This window comes from Cyrtonyx montezumae, unplaced genomic scaffold (assembly GCF_038088225.1).
Source record: "Cyrtonyx montezumae isolate F1298 unplaced genomic scaffold, pur_monq_1.0 scaffold_15, whole genome shotgun sequence".
NCBI lineage: Eukaryota > Metazoa > Chordata > Aves > Galliformes > Odontophoridae > Cyrtonyx > Cyrtonyx montezumae.
In genome coordinates this window covers 3,075,508-3,088,918 of record NW_027071881.1, presented here as the reverse complement: position 1 = coordinate 3,088,918, position 13,411 = coordinate 3,075,508, and the positions used below count along the sequence as shown (strand labels likewise).

The 13,411-nt window shown below is 44.7% G+C and overlaps 1 protein-coding gene across 1 annotated transcript; it reads left to right on the top strand.

Annotated features, from left to right (window-relative positions):
• Positions 1 to 760: 760 nt before the first annotated feature.
• Positions 761 to 13,187, top strand: RCC1L (RCC1 like). Its single transcript, XM_065731704.1, has 10 exons — positions 761 to 886; positions 3,000 to 3,128; positions 3,987 to 4,053; positions 5,140 to 5,191; positions 6,285 to 6,369; positions 7,324 to 7,505; positions 8,583 to 8,667; positions 9,601 to 9,774; positions 11,044 to 11,129; positions 12,013 to 13,187. The coding sequence occupies exons 1-10, from the start codon at positions 832 to 834 to the stop codon at positions 12,088 to 12,090; spliced, it is 993 nt and encodes a 330-aa protein (XP_065587776.1). The 5' UTR covers positions 761 to 831; the 3' UTR covers positions 12,091 to 13,187.
• The last annotated feature ends 224 nt before the right edge of the window (positions 13,188 to 13,411 follow it).

Here is a 13,411-nt window from a genome sequence, read left to right as displayed (position 1 = left end):
CGGGGGTCAGAGCGCTTCTACTGGGCGCACACAGACAAAGTACTGTGTTCCTGTAGCGTTTCTTCGTTTTCTTGCTGGTGTGCCCAAATCAGAGAGGTAGCACACGGAGACAAAGCACTGCAGCAGTAGTTTGTTGTATTTGTTCCATTGTAGGCTGGTTTTCACCGTGTTTGCAAGGGTTTTACCTAGCCGTGAGCTTAGGTTGTGGTCAGATGTGGCTTAATGAGCTGCTAACAAAAAAAAAAGCAGTCGGGTGTTCAGCTTGGGGTCCCTCGCTGCGGGAAAGATTTAGGGCAGCAGAGCTGTGAGGGGTCTGGGGCACAGTGGGGAGCGGCTGAGGGAGCTGGGGAGGTCAGGGTGGGTGGAGGAGTAGAGAGCAGTAAGGTCTCCCCAGAGCTTCCTCAAGTGCCTGAAAGGAGGTGTGGTGAGGTGGGGATCAGCCCCCAAGGTGACAGCGATGGGATGGGAGGTGATGGCCTTAAGTTGTGCCAGGGGAGGTTCTGTTTGGATATCAGGAAACATTTATTCTCTAAAAGAGTGGTGATGGGGTGGCACAGCTGCACTGGGAGGTGGTGGAGTCACTGTCCCAAGTGCTGTGGGGTCTTGGCACTGAGAGATGTGGTCAGTGGGCACGGTGGGGGTGTGTTGGTGTTGGACTTGGTGATCTTACTGGTCTTTTCTAACCTTAATGATTCTGCGATTCGTTTTTCTAAGTACCAGCTTATTACTGTATGCTGTTTTCTGTTGTCTTCATAGATAATCTCTGCTGCCTGTGGCTATGGATTCACATTGCTGTCCTCTAACACCACTGACATCACCAAAGTGTGGGGCATGGGCCTGAACAAGGACTCCCAGCTTGGATTTCAGAGAAGCATAAGAGACAGAAGTAAGGACTGAGGTGTTGTAAAGCCTCACAGGGCGGTGCTGTGGGTTACACACAATGAGGGAAACTTCAGGTGAGAGGTGTGGAAAACTGGCTGGAGGTTTTGATGCAGTTCACAGGGCTGTACAAACAAGTTTACATGTTCATTTGGTTTTTGAACTTAGTTATGTTTTTGTCATGGTTGTTAAGTAAGTGTTGAAGGTATTCACCTGCCTAGGCACTGTTCTTGTGTTCTTGCTTGAAAGGTAACTAAAATGGAAGCACTTTCTGTTGGTTGAGCCTGTAGACCAGTTATTAAAATGGTTTTGGCAGGATGGGTTGCTCCCTTCCTTTGCCTTTGCATCTGTAAAGTAATTTCCTTTCCTACAGAGATTTTTTGACAGTGTCAGTGTTGGCTTTTTGTGAACCTATTGATTTTTTTAAAATTATTTTTATTATTTTATTTTAACACAAAATTGATTTTTGAAAGGAAAACACATAGTTCAGTCATTTGGTCTTGTGCCAAGGTCTCCAACACATGAAGAAGATTATTTCTGTGCAGAAAGCTGTCACTACCCTCCACCTAAACCAGCTAGCAAAAACCATGAACTTCTTCCCTTACAGAAACATTTTATTTGAAAATATTCTATAAACAATTAGGGAAAACAATGTTATAACTGCTTTTCCCTCTGTACAGTGTAAGAGCATAATTCATCGAGGTATGGCATGTCTTTTATGGGCAGAAAGTTAAACTTAATGGCAAACCAATAGAAAACAACTGCTGTTCTGGAGAATGCATAAGTGCAGTTACGCAGTTCAAGCCCTTCTAAGTAAGGGAGCGTACACTGCTTGGGTTGTATTAATGGGTTTTATGGGAGTTGTTGCACGTGATATGCAGATCAGTGAGATTGCTTCTGCTCTGTGCTTACCTTTCCACAGCCAAGTTTTCTGTTGGATAAGCTGCTTGCTCCTTGGTTTTGCAACCTTGCTTTGATACCTGCTAGTTCTAATACTGTGTCCCCACAGATCTGTTTCTGAGGGAACCTAAACCTTCTGGCTTCCAGATGGCTCTATGTCATGCTCTAGCATCAACTGTTTCTAAGCTAAACTACTTACATTTTGTCTTCACTCTTCCCTGCCTTAGCCACCTTTTTGTTTCTTTTCCTCTCACATCCTTCAGATATCACCTACCAAGTTTATTACCACTGATCACAGTAGCTGGTGTGGCTGAACTAGAAGGAACAGAGAGGAAAAAGGGTTTTTGTTTTGAGATGTCCATGTCTCTTTAGATAGATACTAGCTTTGCTGGCAGTAGTGTCTTGAGTACGTGTAGGTGTTCTTTTTCTAATCGAGGCAGTGAGAACTAGTTAAAATGCTGCTATATGAGAGCAGAATGCTGCATTGAGTGTTCTGGGATTTGCTTTCACCTGTTACAGTCTTTGATAGCACAGCTTTTTATCTCCCCTTAACCTTTTGCCTGGTACTTACTATGTTTTGCCGTTCGTTTTTTTTCCCAGTTGACCGTAACTGATTTAAGTTACTAAACCTTTCTTTAATACAGCCTGCCACTTTCCTTCTTGAGCCTTAGATCTCTTATCCCTTACGGAGCCATGCTTGCTATTGTTTTTTGCATGCCTGTTTCTGAAAGAGTCTTTAATCTACTGCTCTTGGAATATGAAGCCCTAAGATTTTACTTGCCTTTCATGCTGCCTTTTTGTGGTGTCTGCTATTGTACCTTGTTTGCAGTATCCCCACTTGTATGGAGTACTTTAGTTTGTGCTTAGTGTTAAGGCTTTCTAGTGATCCAGGCGTGTTCAGCAAGGTGATTGAGCATATGGCTGAAAGCCTCAGTTTCCTAGTTCTGGCTTCCTTATTAACATTCGCTGCCTAGGTGGGGTGGATTCTTGGTTAGGCAGTGATTCTTAGCTTCAGCTATGCCTATTTCTTTTAATATTTTCTTCCCAGTGATAAATGTCAGTCACCTTTTTACTTCGATTAGCATCCTAGCTTTCAAAAATAAGTTTGCTTTTGTAACAAACTAGGATTCAGTTTGTGTTTGTACGTTGTAAGTGAGAAATAGATGATAAATTTGCTTTGTAGAATCAACTCACTTCTTTATTTCTCTCTATTCCTTAAGCTAAAGGCTATGAATATGTCTTGGAACCATCTCCAATTCCATTACCACTGGAGAAGCCACAGAAGACTCGAGTCTTGCAGGTGTCCTGTGGAAGAGCTCATTCCCTGATCCTGACAGATAGTGAAGGAGGTATGATATTGCTCCTGCTGATAACAAAGGACTGACTGTGCTTTCATTAAAAGCCTTGAGAAAGATTGTCTGCTGTCCTCTAGAGCTGGACCCCAGAGGGACTCTCGGCGCTGTCGATGCGGTGCAGGTGGCTGTTGGCCTTCATGGGATTGCTCCCAGGAGGGGGAGGCCTGAGCTGATAATTGTGTTTTGTGTTGGGTTCTGTTTGGCTGAAGCTGTAAGTGCGTTGGATGCTTTTTCACTGCAAGTATTGCAAAATATGGCTTGTTTATGTAGCCTCAGGCCTTGTTTAAGTGCAGGCCATTTGTCTTGTTCAGGCAGATACGTTTCTGAATTCATTTTTGGGTGGCTGTGCCAATAGCTCTGCATGACTTTCCCCACAGTGCCCGAGTGCTGCGTTTATAAAAGCAGTGAATGAATTGACCTTTCTACAGAAAGTCCATTGTGTGAATTGGTGTTCTGCCTCTCTGGTCATCCTCTGCAGCAGTGGTGCTGTGCTGAGCTGAGCTATCCAGCACTGCTTATTGCTGGGTGAGCTGCATGGTGGATGTAATGCTCCCGTGGGAACACTGATCCGTTCCTGAGTCACCCTAGCAACAGCAGGATGGGCTGTGAGATTACTGAAAGACAGCCAATGGGCTCCAGGTACGGCTGCCGTGCCTGCAGCCATGCCTGCTGGATATTGTGGGCTAAAATGGATTCAGTCACTCAACTCTTAAGTGGATTTGGTTTGGAGAAAGCTTATGCCCGTTTAAGTGCTTCGTTTGAAGTTTCATACTGAAAACGTTTCGTGTATCTGCAAAATGAGGTGAGGTTGGGCAGCAACAGAACTCGTGTGTTTTTATCATTATTTTACAGTCTTTACCATGGGAAACAACTCTTACGGACAGTGTGGTCGGAAGGTCGTCGAAGATGAAATTTACAGGTGAGAATCCAAGTGTTTGGAACTTTCTTAATGTTAAAAGCATTGCTGAATGAAAAGAACCTTCCCATAAGGCTTGTAGGTGGGAGAAGTCTGGTGGCATAAGGATACTGTTCTTAATCCCAAGCAGACTTTTATGCTGCGGGCATCATATAAAGGGCTGGACTGTGAAGCCAGGTTGGATGTCAGCATTCTTCTTACCATTTTCATAAAACAGAAAAGAAGTCATTGTCTGACAGTTTTCACAGGACATAGTAAGAAAAAGCAGCCTTCATAAATAGGCTGAAGTAGTCTGTGTCAGTAGTCCTTCCTTCAGCCTCTTAGAGGGGGTGTGCTAGTGCCTTCACTGAGGGTCTTAGAAATGCCATTTCGTCTTGAAAGAGGCATCCTTCTGTTGAATCTGTGCTGTAACTGCCTTTGAATCTGTACTGATTTCCTTTATGGTGTGTGTATGGGCCACAATCTGTATTCTCAAAATGCTTTACACAGAGCAGTGATCTAAGTTGATAGTGAGAACGTGTTGGAAGTCACTGATTCCCTGATTGGGTTTGTAAGAGATCCTGCAGCTTGCTGAGTGATCCACAAGGCTTGGCCTGTGGAGTTTTAAGAAAATAGCTGTAATCTAGCTAGCTCTTCTTTACCTTGGTACTGGAATTTAGTTGTAGTGTTCAGAGTTCTTATGAAAGAATGAAATGAATGCTAACACTGCTCTGTTTGTTCTCTGGGCTCTAATACTAATTAGTCTGTAGTTAATCATAGTATTAATGCAGGTGCTGCAGTGTTATCTGGTGCCAGTGCTCTTTTCAGGCTAGGGAAATGTGTTTGAGGACTTTCACCCTCAGTTCACATTAAAGGCTTTATTTTAAAAGTGTCAGTTTTTCTTTTGAAGAGGAGAATGCAAAATCACTTCCCTTTTTTTGCTAGTGGATCTGTGCTTTCTGATTCTGTGAGAGCATGAAAGAGTCTCTTCTTCAAACAGCGAAGTGGCTTTCAGTAAAAGGGGGTCTACCTTCACGTTTTTCAGTTGCAGTCCTCTGAAATGCTCTCTTTTGCCTTTTATCTTCTCGGTTGCCATTTGATGGTGTCCAGTGAAAGCCATTTAATTCATCAGCTGAATGATTTTGACAGCAGAGTCGTCCAGGTAGGAGGATCTTCTGAATCTAATTCTGAAGGTGGGTTGAAAACTGGCTGAGTGGCCAGGCCCAAAGCATGGGGATCAGTGGCACAAAGTCTGGTTAGAGGCCATTATCTGCTGTGTATCCCAGGGGTCAGTGCTGGGTCCAGTCCTATGAAACACCTTCAGTGATAGCCCTTTGGAGTCCTGGTAACCTGGGAGCTGCTTTATTTTGAGTTTTGTCTTACTGTTTCAAAAGTGAACTGAGACCTGCTTAGGGATTGCAGAACACCATTAGTAGTGCTCCTTCTTCACACAGCTGCAGCATTTCCGGGCACAGGAGAAGTTCATTAGTAGTGAGCTGTGCTGCCACAGTAGTACTTTGTGTATAGGTGTTGCCTGTGGCCTGTGCAGCTTCTTCAAAGGCAGGGGTAATGTATTTGTCAGCAGTTTGAGTGTGAACCATGGCACATCCAAACTGTGTTCAGAGTTAGACTTTTCAGAGGGGTTTTTTTGGGGGTGGGAGTTGAATCATCGGTACCTGTTTGTACTTCTTGCAGCATCTATATGCTTAAAATTCCTGTTAGTCGATGTCTTAAATTGTGAGTTAGTCATTAGCAGATCTTTAGGCTCTAGTTTTGAAGATCTTGGCTTTAACTTGTGCCAAGCCTGTGGCAGACATGATTGCTAGTTCAGTGTAAATGTAGATTTGAGAACAGATGTGTTCCTGGAGTGCTTGCATGGCAAGAGATCAGTAGCAGTTTGTAACTGGCATTGAGAGCTGCGTGGTTGCTTTGTGGGAAGGGAGATCTCTTATTTATTCCTTACTGTTATGTAATGAATCTGGCTTTCTGTTAACTAAGCCTTGTTCTGGATCTGAGAGCAAAACAACTGCAGCAACAACTTTCTACAAAGAGAACTGCTGCTTCTTGTGCTTTGTCATGCTGTTTGTAGCCTTCCCTCCCTGCAGAGCACTTTGATTTGCAGAGAAAGGTCAGAATCTGAGCTGATAGGCATTGTAGAAGTTCGTTGCTCATTCTGTCTGCTAGTAAAGCTTCATTAAATTGATTGTGGACATGTGACCCTTCCTGACCAGGTCTGGCTTTCTGTTTATGTGCAGGTCGTGTGTGGGCAGGACCACAGTCTGTTTAGAACCAAGAAAGGTGCTGTCTTTGCATGTGGTTGGGGAGCTGATGGTCAAACAGGTAGGAGCTCAGCTCAACTTGCTGTATTCATCCATTCGCTACAATGCAAGCTGCTGATTCGGAGCTAAATCTGTCTCACGTGTGTAGATGGGAAGGGGCTGGTGTGTTTCCAGCTGTGTGCAGATGTTCTCAGTTCTTCTGTGTAAACACAGCCAGTTCAGTTCATTTCCCAGATGCCATGCTGTCAATCCCAGCACGTAGTGTGAGGAGGATGTGTTTGCTGTTTGAAGCTTGAGGGGAGGGAATCTGGAAGTGGCACGTGAAAGTCAGCTCCCTGGTTCTGCGCAGACTTTGCTTCGTTTCTCATGTCAGGTTCTTTTGCTTCCTATTTTGGACTAACAGATCTTTGGCTGCAACTGCTGTCTTAGCATGGGATTTTTGGTCAGGCCCTCCTTCTGGTGGCTCTTGCTGGCAGAGGACTTTTTTGAGCCTTTCCTACTGTTCAGTCCTTCTGCTGCTCCTGAAGCCGGGTTCTTCCTGCAGTTCCCTCACACAGACATGCTGTAGTCCATCTGCATTCTGGTCTCTTGCCCAAGCAGCTGTCGTGTCACGTGTTGGCTTCCCAGCATCTTTTGCCACTTCACTTGCTGTTGTCTAAAATGACTGCAGAATGTGCTGTCGCTTGTGGCTGTCCTTGCAGAAGTCACAATGCAGCTTGCCTCTGCCAGGATATCTGCTTGCCTTGTTCAGTGCTCTCAAACTCTTCAGTCCATGCAGACAAGAAAGCTCAGGGCCTTGTCTGTTTCTTGAGTATGGCTGTAGAAAGTTGTTTTGTATTTCAGAGAGAGGTGCATTTTGCTAAGTAGAACTGGTGTTTGTGGCTTGTCCATTGAAGGGGGTTGTTACAGACAGATTTATTTTGGAGTGCTCTGTAACATGACAGAATGGTTCTGAGTAGTAATTAGTGGGGCTGGAGAAATATTCTTGATCATCTTTCTCTTTTTTCCCTTTCAGGTCTTGGACACTACAACATCACCAGTGTTCCAACTAAGCTAGGTGGTGACATTGCTGGAGTAAACATTATCCAGGTCTCTTCCTATGGGGACTGCTGTCTGGCTGTTTCAGATGAGGGAGACCTCTTTGGTTGGGGAAATTCAGAGTACTTGCAGTTGGCATCTGTCACAGAAACCACCCAGGTCAGTTGGCCTAGGGGTTTGTTTGTGCACGTTTCAGCGTGGCTGTGGTTAAAAATTAAGTGCTTCTCCCAGCTTGTTTTTGTTAGTTAGTTTGTTTTTTGACAGCAGTATAAATCAATATAAGCACCGCTGGCAGGCTGATTTTCCCAATGTTTACAAAACCAATGTGTCTGAAATGGTTGTATAGCTTTAGGGCAGTGTGTTTCCCAGCTATTGATGGGCAGAGGTTTGGGTAACCTCATCCCAGTTTCTTATAGAGGGAGAATACACAAGCTTCTTTTCCTCAGCCCATTGCTTTTGCACCCAGTGAGATCCAGCTTAGTGTTTGTGCTGGATGCTTTAACGAGGCAATCTTAGGATCTGTAGAAAGATTTGAAAAAAAGTATTACAGAGAATTCTGTTTTATAACTGTTTTAAAGTCAAGATCTTGTTAATACGTGTGTATAAATACAACAGGCAAATTATTTTCTTTAATGATGTGCTTCATGATGTGTAACTGTGGGCCAGAATTTTTACAGCAGCTACGTTAGTAGATTTAGGGCTGGCCCTAAACAACTCCAGTGTTTTGCAGGTATAAACTTTTTGGAGCAAACTTCTGTGAGTAAAGAATACAGTGCTGACTTGACACCAAGTGTTGTAGTGCTGAGGTAATTAGACAGATGGTCTCCTCTTAGAGTTAGTGTAGAAAACAGAGTCAGGGAATTCATTCATACTCAGCTGTTCTTGGCAGTAAGAGCAAGCAATTGCATTAGCATGGCCCTACATACATGTAACTTGGTTTCCTGTGCTATCCCTGATCCGTCCTTAATGTAGGGATAATTACTGAGGCTCGGAAGGCCTGAAGACAGTGACTGTTCTAAGTAATGTAGTATGGGTGCTTACAGCTGAAGTTGGAGGGAGGGGTCTGAAACAGGTGAATGACACCTTTGCTAAAGCTTGAGTTTTACATATTGCACAGGTGATGTACAAATTGTGGGATGCCAGATACTACCTGAGCCAAAACTATAGGAAACATGAAAAACCTAGGTGTTCCCAGTTTATTACCTTGTCTGAAACAACTCTTGCAACCTCATGCAGGTGAACGTTCCCAGACATTTGCCATTCAAGATTGGGAAGATAAAGGAGGCTGCGTGTGGAGGTACTGGCAATATGGTGCTAACTGGTGAGTTGGTTTTTACAGTCATCCTCTTCAATGCAAGGCCATGCAGTGCATGGATTATAACGTACTGAAGCTTCTTGTTCACTAGAAGCAGGGGTTGCTGTCAGTGAGAGGGAAGCTTGGGTGATGGGAACACTGATTTAAGAGTGAACTAGAGATCCCTTCTGATCCCTTGTTTTCTGGTCACATGGGTGGCCTATAATGAAGGTGAATATAGGAAAGAAGTAAGGCAGCACTTGAGTGGAGGAGCAGCCCTTCAAACTTGTTATCAGTGTGACTTACAGATAAATCTTGATTAAGTAGACTAGAAAGTAGAGTTCAGAGAATTCTTGCTGAGTGTTCTTGGGATTGCCAGCAGTATGGGGAGCACAGCTTGAAGAAAGTTCCTGAATAAAGAAGTGAGGGAAAGGGTTGTACTGCTTTGAGGAAGAATTTTCTTGATGAAGAGATTCAGATTTACAATGCAGTTACTGTGAAGACATTTGAGCTTCTAGCATGAAGGGAGCGAAGCTGGCAGTCATAGCAAATTATTCTGTCTTGTGCTGTCCAGCTGCTGCCTTTCTCAGGCACACAACTTAAAAGAGCATGGCAGGCAGGGCAGCTAGCCTGCTGCTGGTTTGGCTGTGCCTCAAAGGAGTAAGCAGCGATAATAAAATATTCAGTCTCTAGCTGAAGTATTTTATCCAGCCTGCATTGTGTTGGCGTATTTCCCCCATAAAAGTATTGCCTGTGAAGCTTGGTTAGTCTGCACAGCTTAGGAAACAAATGAAACAATGCGTTCCCATCCAAATGCCTTACTACTTTGGAATATTCAAAAGGTGTTAGACCTCTCTAGGAGAAAGGAGGATATCCCTTTGGATCTGATTAAATCTTAGTCGTGGCATGAATTTCACAAGCACAGACCTTATTACAGAGTGTCTTCTTAATGTAATGCAGAAGAAGGAAGTGTTTTCGTCTGGGGATATGGAATTCTTGGGAAAGGACCAGTCCTCACTGAAACAGCAGTGCCAGAGATGATCCCCCAGAGCCTTTTTGGCTGGTCAGACTTCAGTCCAGATGTCCGTGTTACTCGTGTTCGCTGTGGACTCAGCCACTTTGCAGCACTTACAAGTAAGTTTCTAGTCCTGACAAGCCCTATGGCCATACAGTTCTCAGCTTAACTCACAAACAGAACCATCTTTCTTTAAACTTAAAACCACACAAGTGCAGCAGGAGGGGCACCATGTCTGCAGGAGTCAGTGTGGTAAAGCCTATTTCAGTGTGGACACGTCTGTTACTTGTCACTTCTGAAATGAATTGTAAGTTAGTTCTAGAAAGTGTTATTCTTCTTCTGATAATAAAAAAAATCTCTCAAACAGGAAAGGCAGATTTATTTCCTCGTTTACAGAATAAGTCAATCAGTTGTACTTCAGAAGCAAAAAGATTTCATGTGGTAGATGGCCAAGTTAAAACTGAGACTTTAACTCAGAGGTAGATGTCAGGGTTTCTTGCCTCTTCTGACCAATTCCTCTCCCAGTCTGAGATGGGAAGACCTGTACAGTTAGTATGCTAGGATATGATGCTGTGGAATGTACACCATGTATTTGATAGCAGCCTTTAAAAGAAGCTGTGGATGAGAAGGTCACTTAAAAATGATCAGCAGAGGGCAGCAGCACAGAAAGCCTGTGTACTTACTAGCAAAAACAATAGTTTGCTAATGAGGAGTGCTTGGTCACTGCTGGGGAAGCTTTGTGCCTGTAACTTCCAGGTCTCTCCTGTTCCAGGTGTTACAGACAGCATCCTGACTAAACTGTACTTGTTTTAGATGGTTTGGTTGTCTCTTCTGTGGAGCTGATCTGTGTACTTCTGAACTCAGTATGCTGAGAGGATTAAAAACTGATCTCTTTGTGATGCAGCTGAATAGAACTTTATCTTTTTTCCTCAGTTATCCCTCTAAGTTCACTTCTGTCAGGCAGCTGAGTGAGCATTGTCTAGGTGATGGCTTGGGATGGCTGTCACTGCCTTGCTTACCCCAGAAGGGCTGCTACCTGCACTGTGCAAGGCCTGTGACGTGGTCCCACACCACATCCTTATCTCTAAATTGGAGAGAGATGTATTGGAAAGCTAGGCTCAAATAATTGGTTAGAAGGTCATAGCCAGAGGGTTGTGGTCAACAGCTCTATGTCCAGGTAGAGGCAGACACAAGGGGTGTTTTCCAGGGGTCTGTTCTGGGACAGATGCTTTTCAGTACCTCCCTCTGTTTGTGTCATTGAGAGTTTCATGCTGTGTGTGTAACTCCTTTGTGTTCCCAGCAGCACCACAGCTGCCAATGTCACAAATAGAGTTTTTCTTTTTTAATGACTCTTCCTGATTTTTATTTTTATTTTATCCTTTGTATAGACAGAGGAGAACTCTTTGTATGGGGCAAGAATCTAAGAGGGTGCCTGGGAATTGGAAGAATGGAAGACCAGTATTTTCCATGGAGGGTAAGGACAATAATGTTAAGACCAAGAGTGTATTTTTTTAGCTCATCTTTATTATCATGAAGGCAAAAAATGTCATTTGCTGCAGCGTGGTTAAGTAATTTTGGCAGGAGTGGAAACCTGAGGTGACTGTAGGACTGCTTCCTTTCCCAGAGATTCTTGCCTACCCTGCCCTGGGGGGGAGGTGTTTTTGAGTCTGCTTTGAGGGTTATGCTCCCTCCAACAACTAGCTCCTACAGGGTGTTACTACAGCACCATACCAATGCAAGAGCAGTTACCACTCTCTCTGTAATGTCCCACTCTAGAGCCAGCCACCTCTGCATTCCTTTAGCTCCAAGGAAAAGCTGATATCTTGCAGTTTGTAGCTTTTGCTTTCCTTGGGCTTTAAGTCTACTTCAAGTGAAGGTGGCATAGCTAGAATAGCATGTGAGCTGGGTCTGCTTAGCATCAGAGCAAAAACTGCCTTAGGCAAAGTTGAGTTTTTACATCTCCTGCCCTTTCTGATGAGAGAAGAGACTAATCCTGATGGTGCTTGGGCAGATCCTTGTCCTGTCATCTGGGTTATGTCCTGTTGGGCATGCTGTTTGTGCTGCTGTTCAGATGGATGAGGATACAGTCTCGTTGCTGTCTGCTAGTGAGGTCTCTCTGCTTTTCCAAAACTTTATGCGCTCCTGTGAGGGGAGAATGGGGACGTTTCACAGCTCAGTGCACAAGCATCTCTGGTGCTGAGTCTTGCTTTTTCTGGGTTTTCCAGCTGACGCTTTCATAGGTGTGAGTTCTTGCAGAAGCAGCTGGTGCATTAAGCAGAAGAGAGAATAAGAAATGGGAGATACTGTGTACAAAATCTCAGCCTGAGAAATAATCCACTCCTGTGTGTGTGATCCAGGTGACTATACCCGGCGAAGTGGTGGACGTTGCGTGTGGGGTTGATCATATGGTAAGCATGGTTAAGTCTTTCATTTAGTAACACTGCTGAACCTCAACACTGTGCTTTGAAGATGAGGGGCGTGGTGATGAGCAGCTTGGGAAGGAAGACTCACTCACTCCAGGGAGCCAGGCAAGAAGCGACTGAGCAGAGACAGCCATAGCAGTGCCTGGGTGTGCTGGCATCTCTGCATCGTGGAAACACTCTGGCCCAGCTGCAGGAAGGAGAGTGGAAACACAGAGTGCTCCAGCAGCTTTGTAGCAGGCTCCCTTAGAGTCTGACACCCAGCCCACAGCTGGTGAGTCCCTCTGGGTGTGAGGATGAAGAGCATCTCCCTCAGGGAAGACTGGCAGGAGATGCAATTTGTAGCTCAGGACATGCTTCCTCTGTTACTGGCTCTGGCACATCAGTGTTGGACTGAGCCAAGCTATTTCTCAAGAGAAACCTTTTTTTGTTACTCTGTTTTTATGTGGAAGAAAACTAATTCTGGCCGTTGGAATCCAGCACAGCTGTCCCCAGCATCCACCACCAGCTGTGGACTCTGAAGACTGAGCATCCAAGGAACACATTCATTAAATTGGTAGACTGAGAACTTGTCTGCAGGGGGAAAGTCCTGCTAAAAAAGGCAGCGTGGAAAGATAAAATCACATGCTGCCTACACTACCACTGCTATGGACAGCAGAAGTAGGCTGCAAACAAAGCTCCCTTCTAACTCCGTGCAGTGGAAATGAGCAGCACCCACTCTTTGTCAACTACTTTGTCTTCATGCTTCTGACTTTTGGGAGTTCTTGTAGTCTTTCTTGCCTGTGGGGCTATGATTGCAAAGGGCCTTTTTGAGTTGGGCTTTTCTGCAGTGCATGGCACAGGAGGGAGTCTTGATGGGCAAGAAGCAGAGTGACAGCAGAGCCTTGCTTCTGGGTACCTTCTCAGCAGAGGAGTTGTTGCAGCAAGCACATCTAAGATCCAGGAGGCTGAAGGAGGTGGGATGCAGGACTGTATGTATGTGTAGTAGGCACTGAATGGGAAAACTGCTGTGACATACTCGGTTGCATCATGTCTCTCTAGGAGATCCCTCTGCCTTGCGAATTGTTTCAAAATCCAAGCAAATGTTTTTAATAAAGCAGTTGTGAAGTCTTTACATTGGTAGTAATGGAGCTTGACTTCCTCCAGGGGCTCTTCTGTCTTGCAGCTCTTCATTTCAACTTAAGCCTTGTGGAACCCAGGGCTGTGGCAGGAAATGTTTTTGTCAGCTAAGGCATGCACTGCAGCCCTGCTCCCCAGGACACCACTTCGTACTCCAGCTCCATTGGCTGAAACTGTAGCTCATCTGTTGTGCAGTTACTGCAGCTTGGGGCTGAGC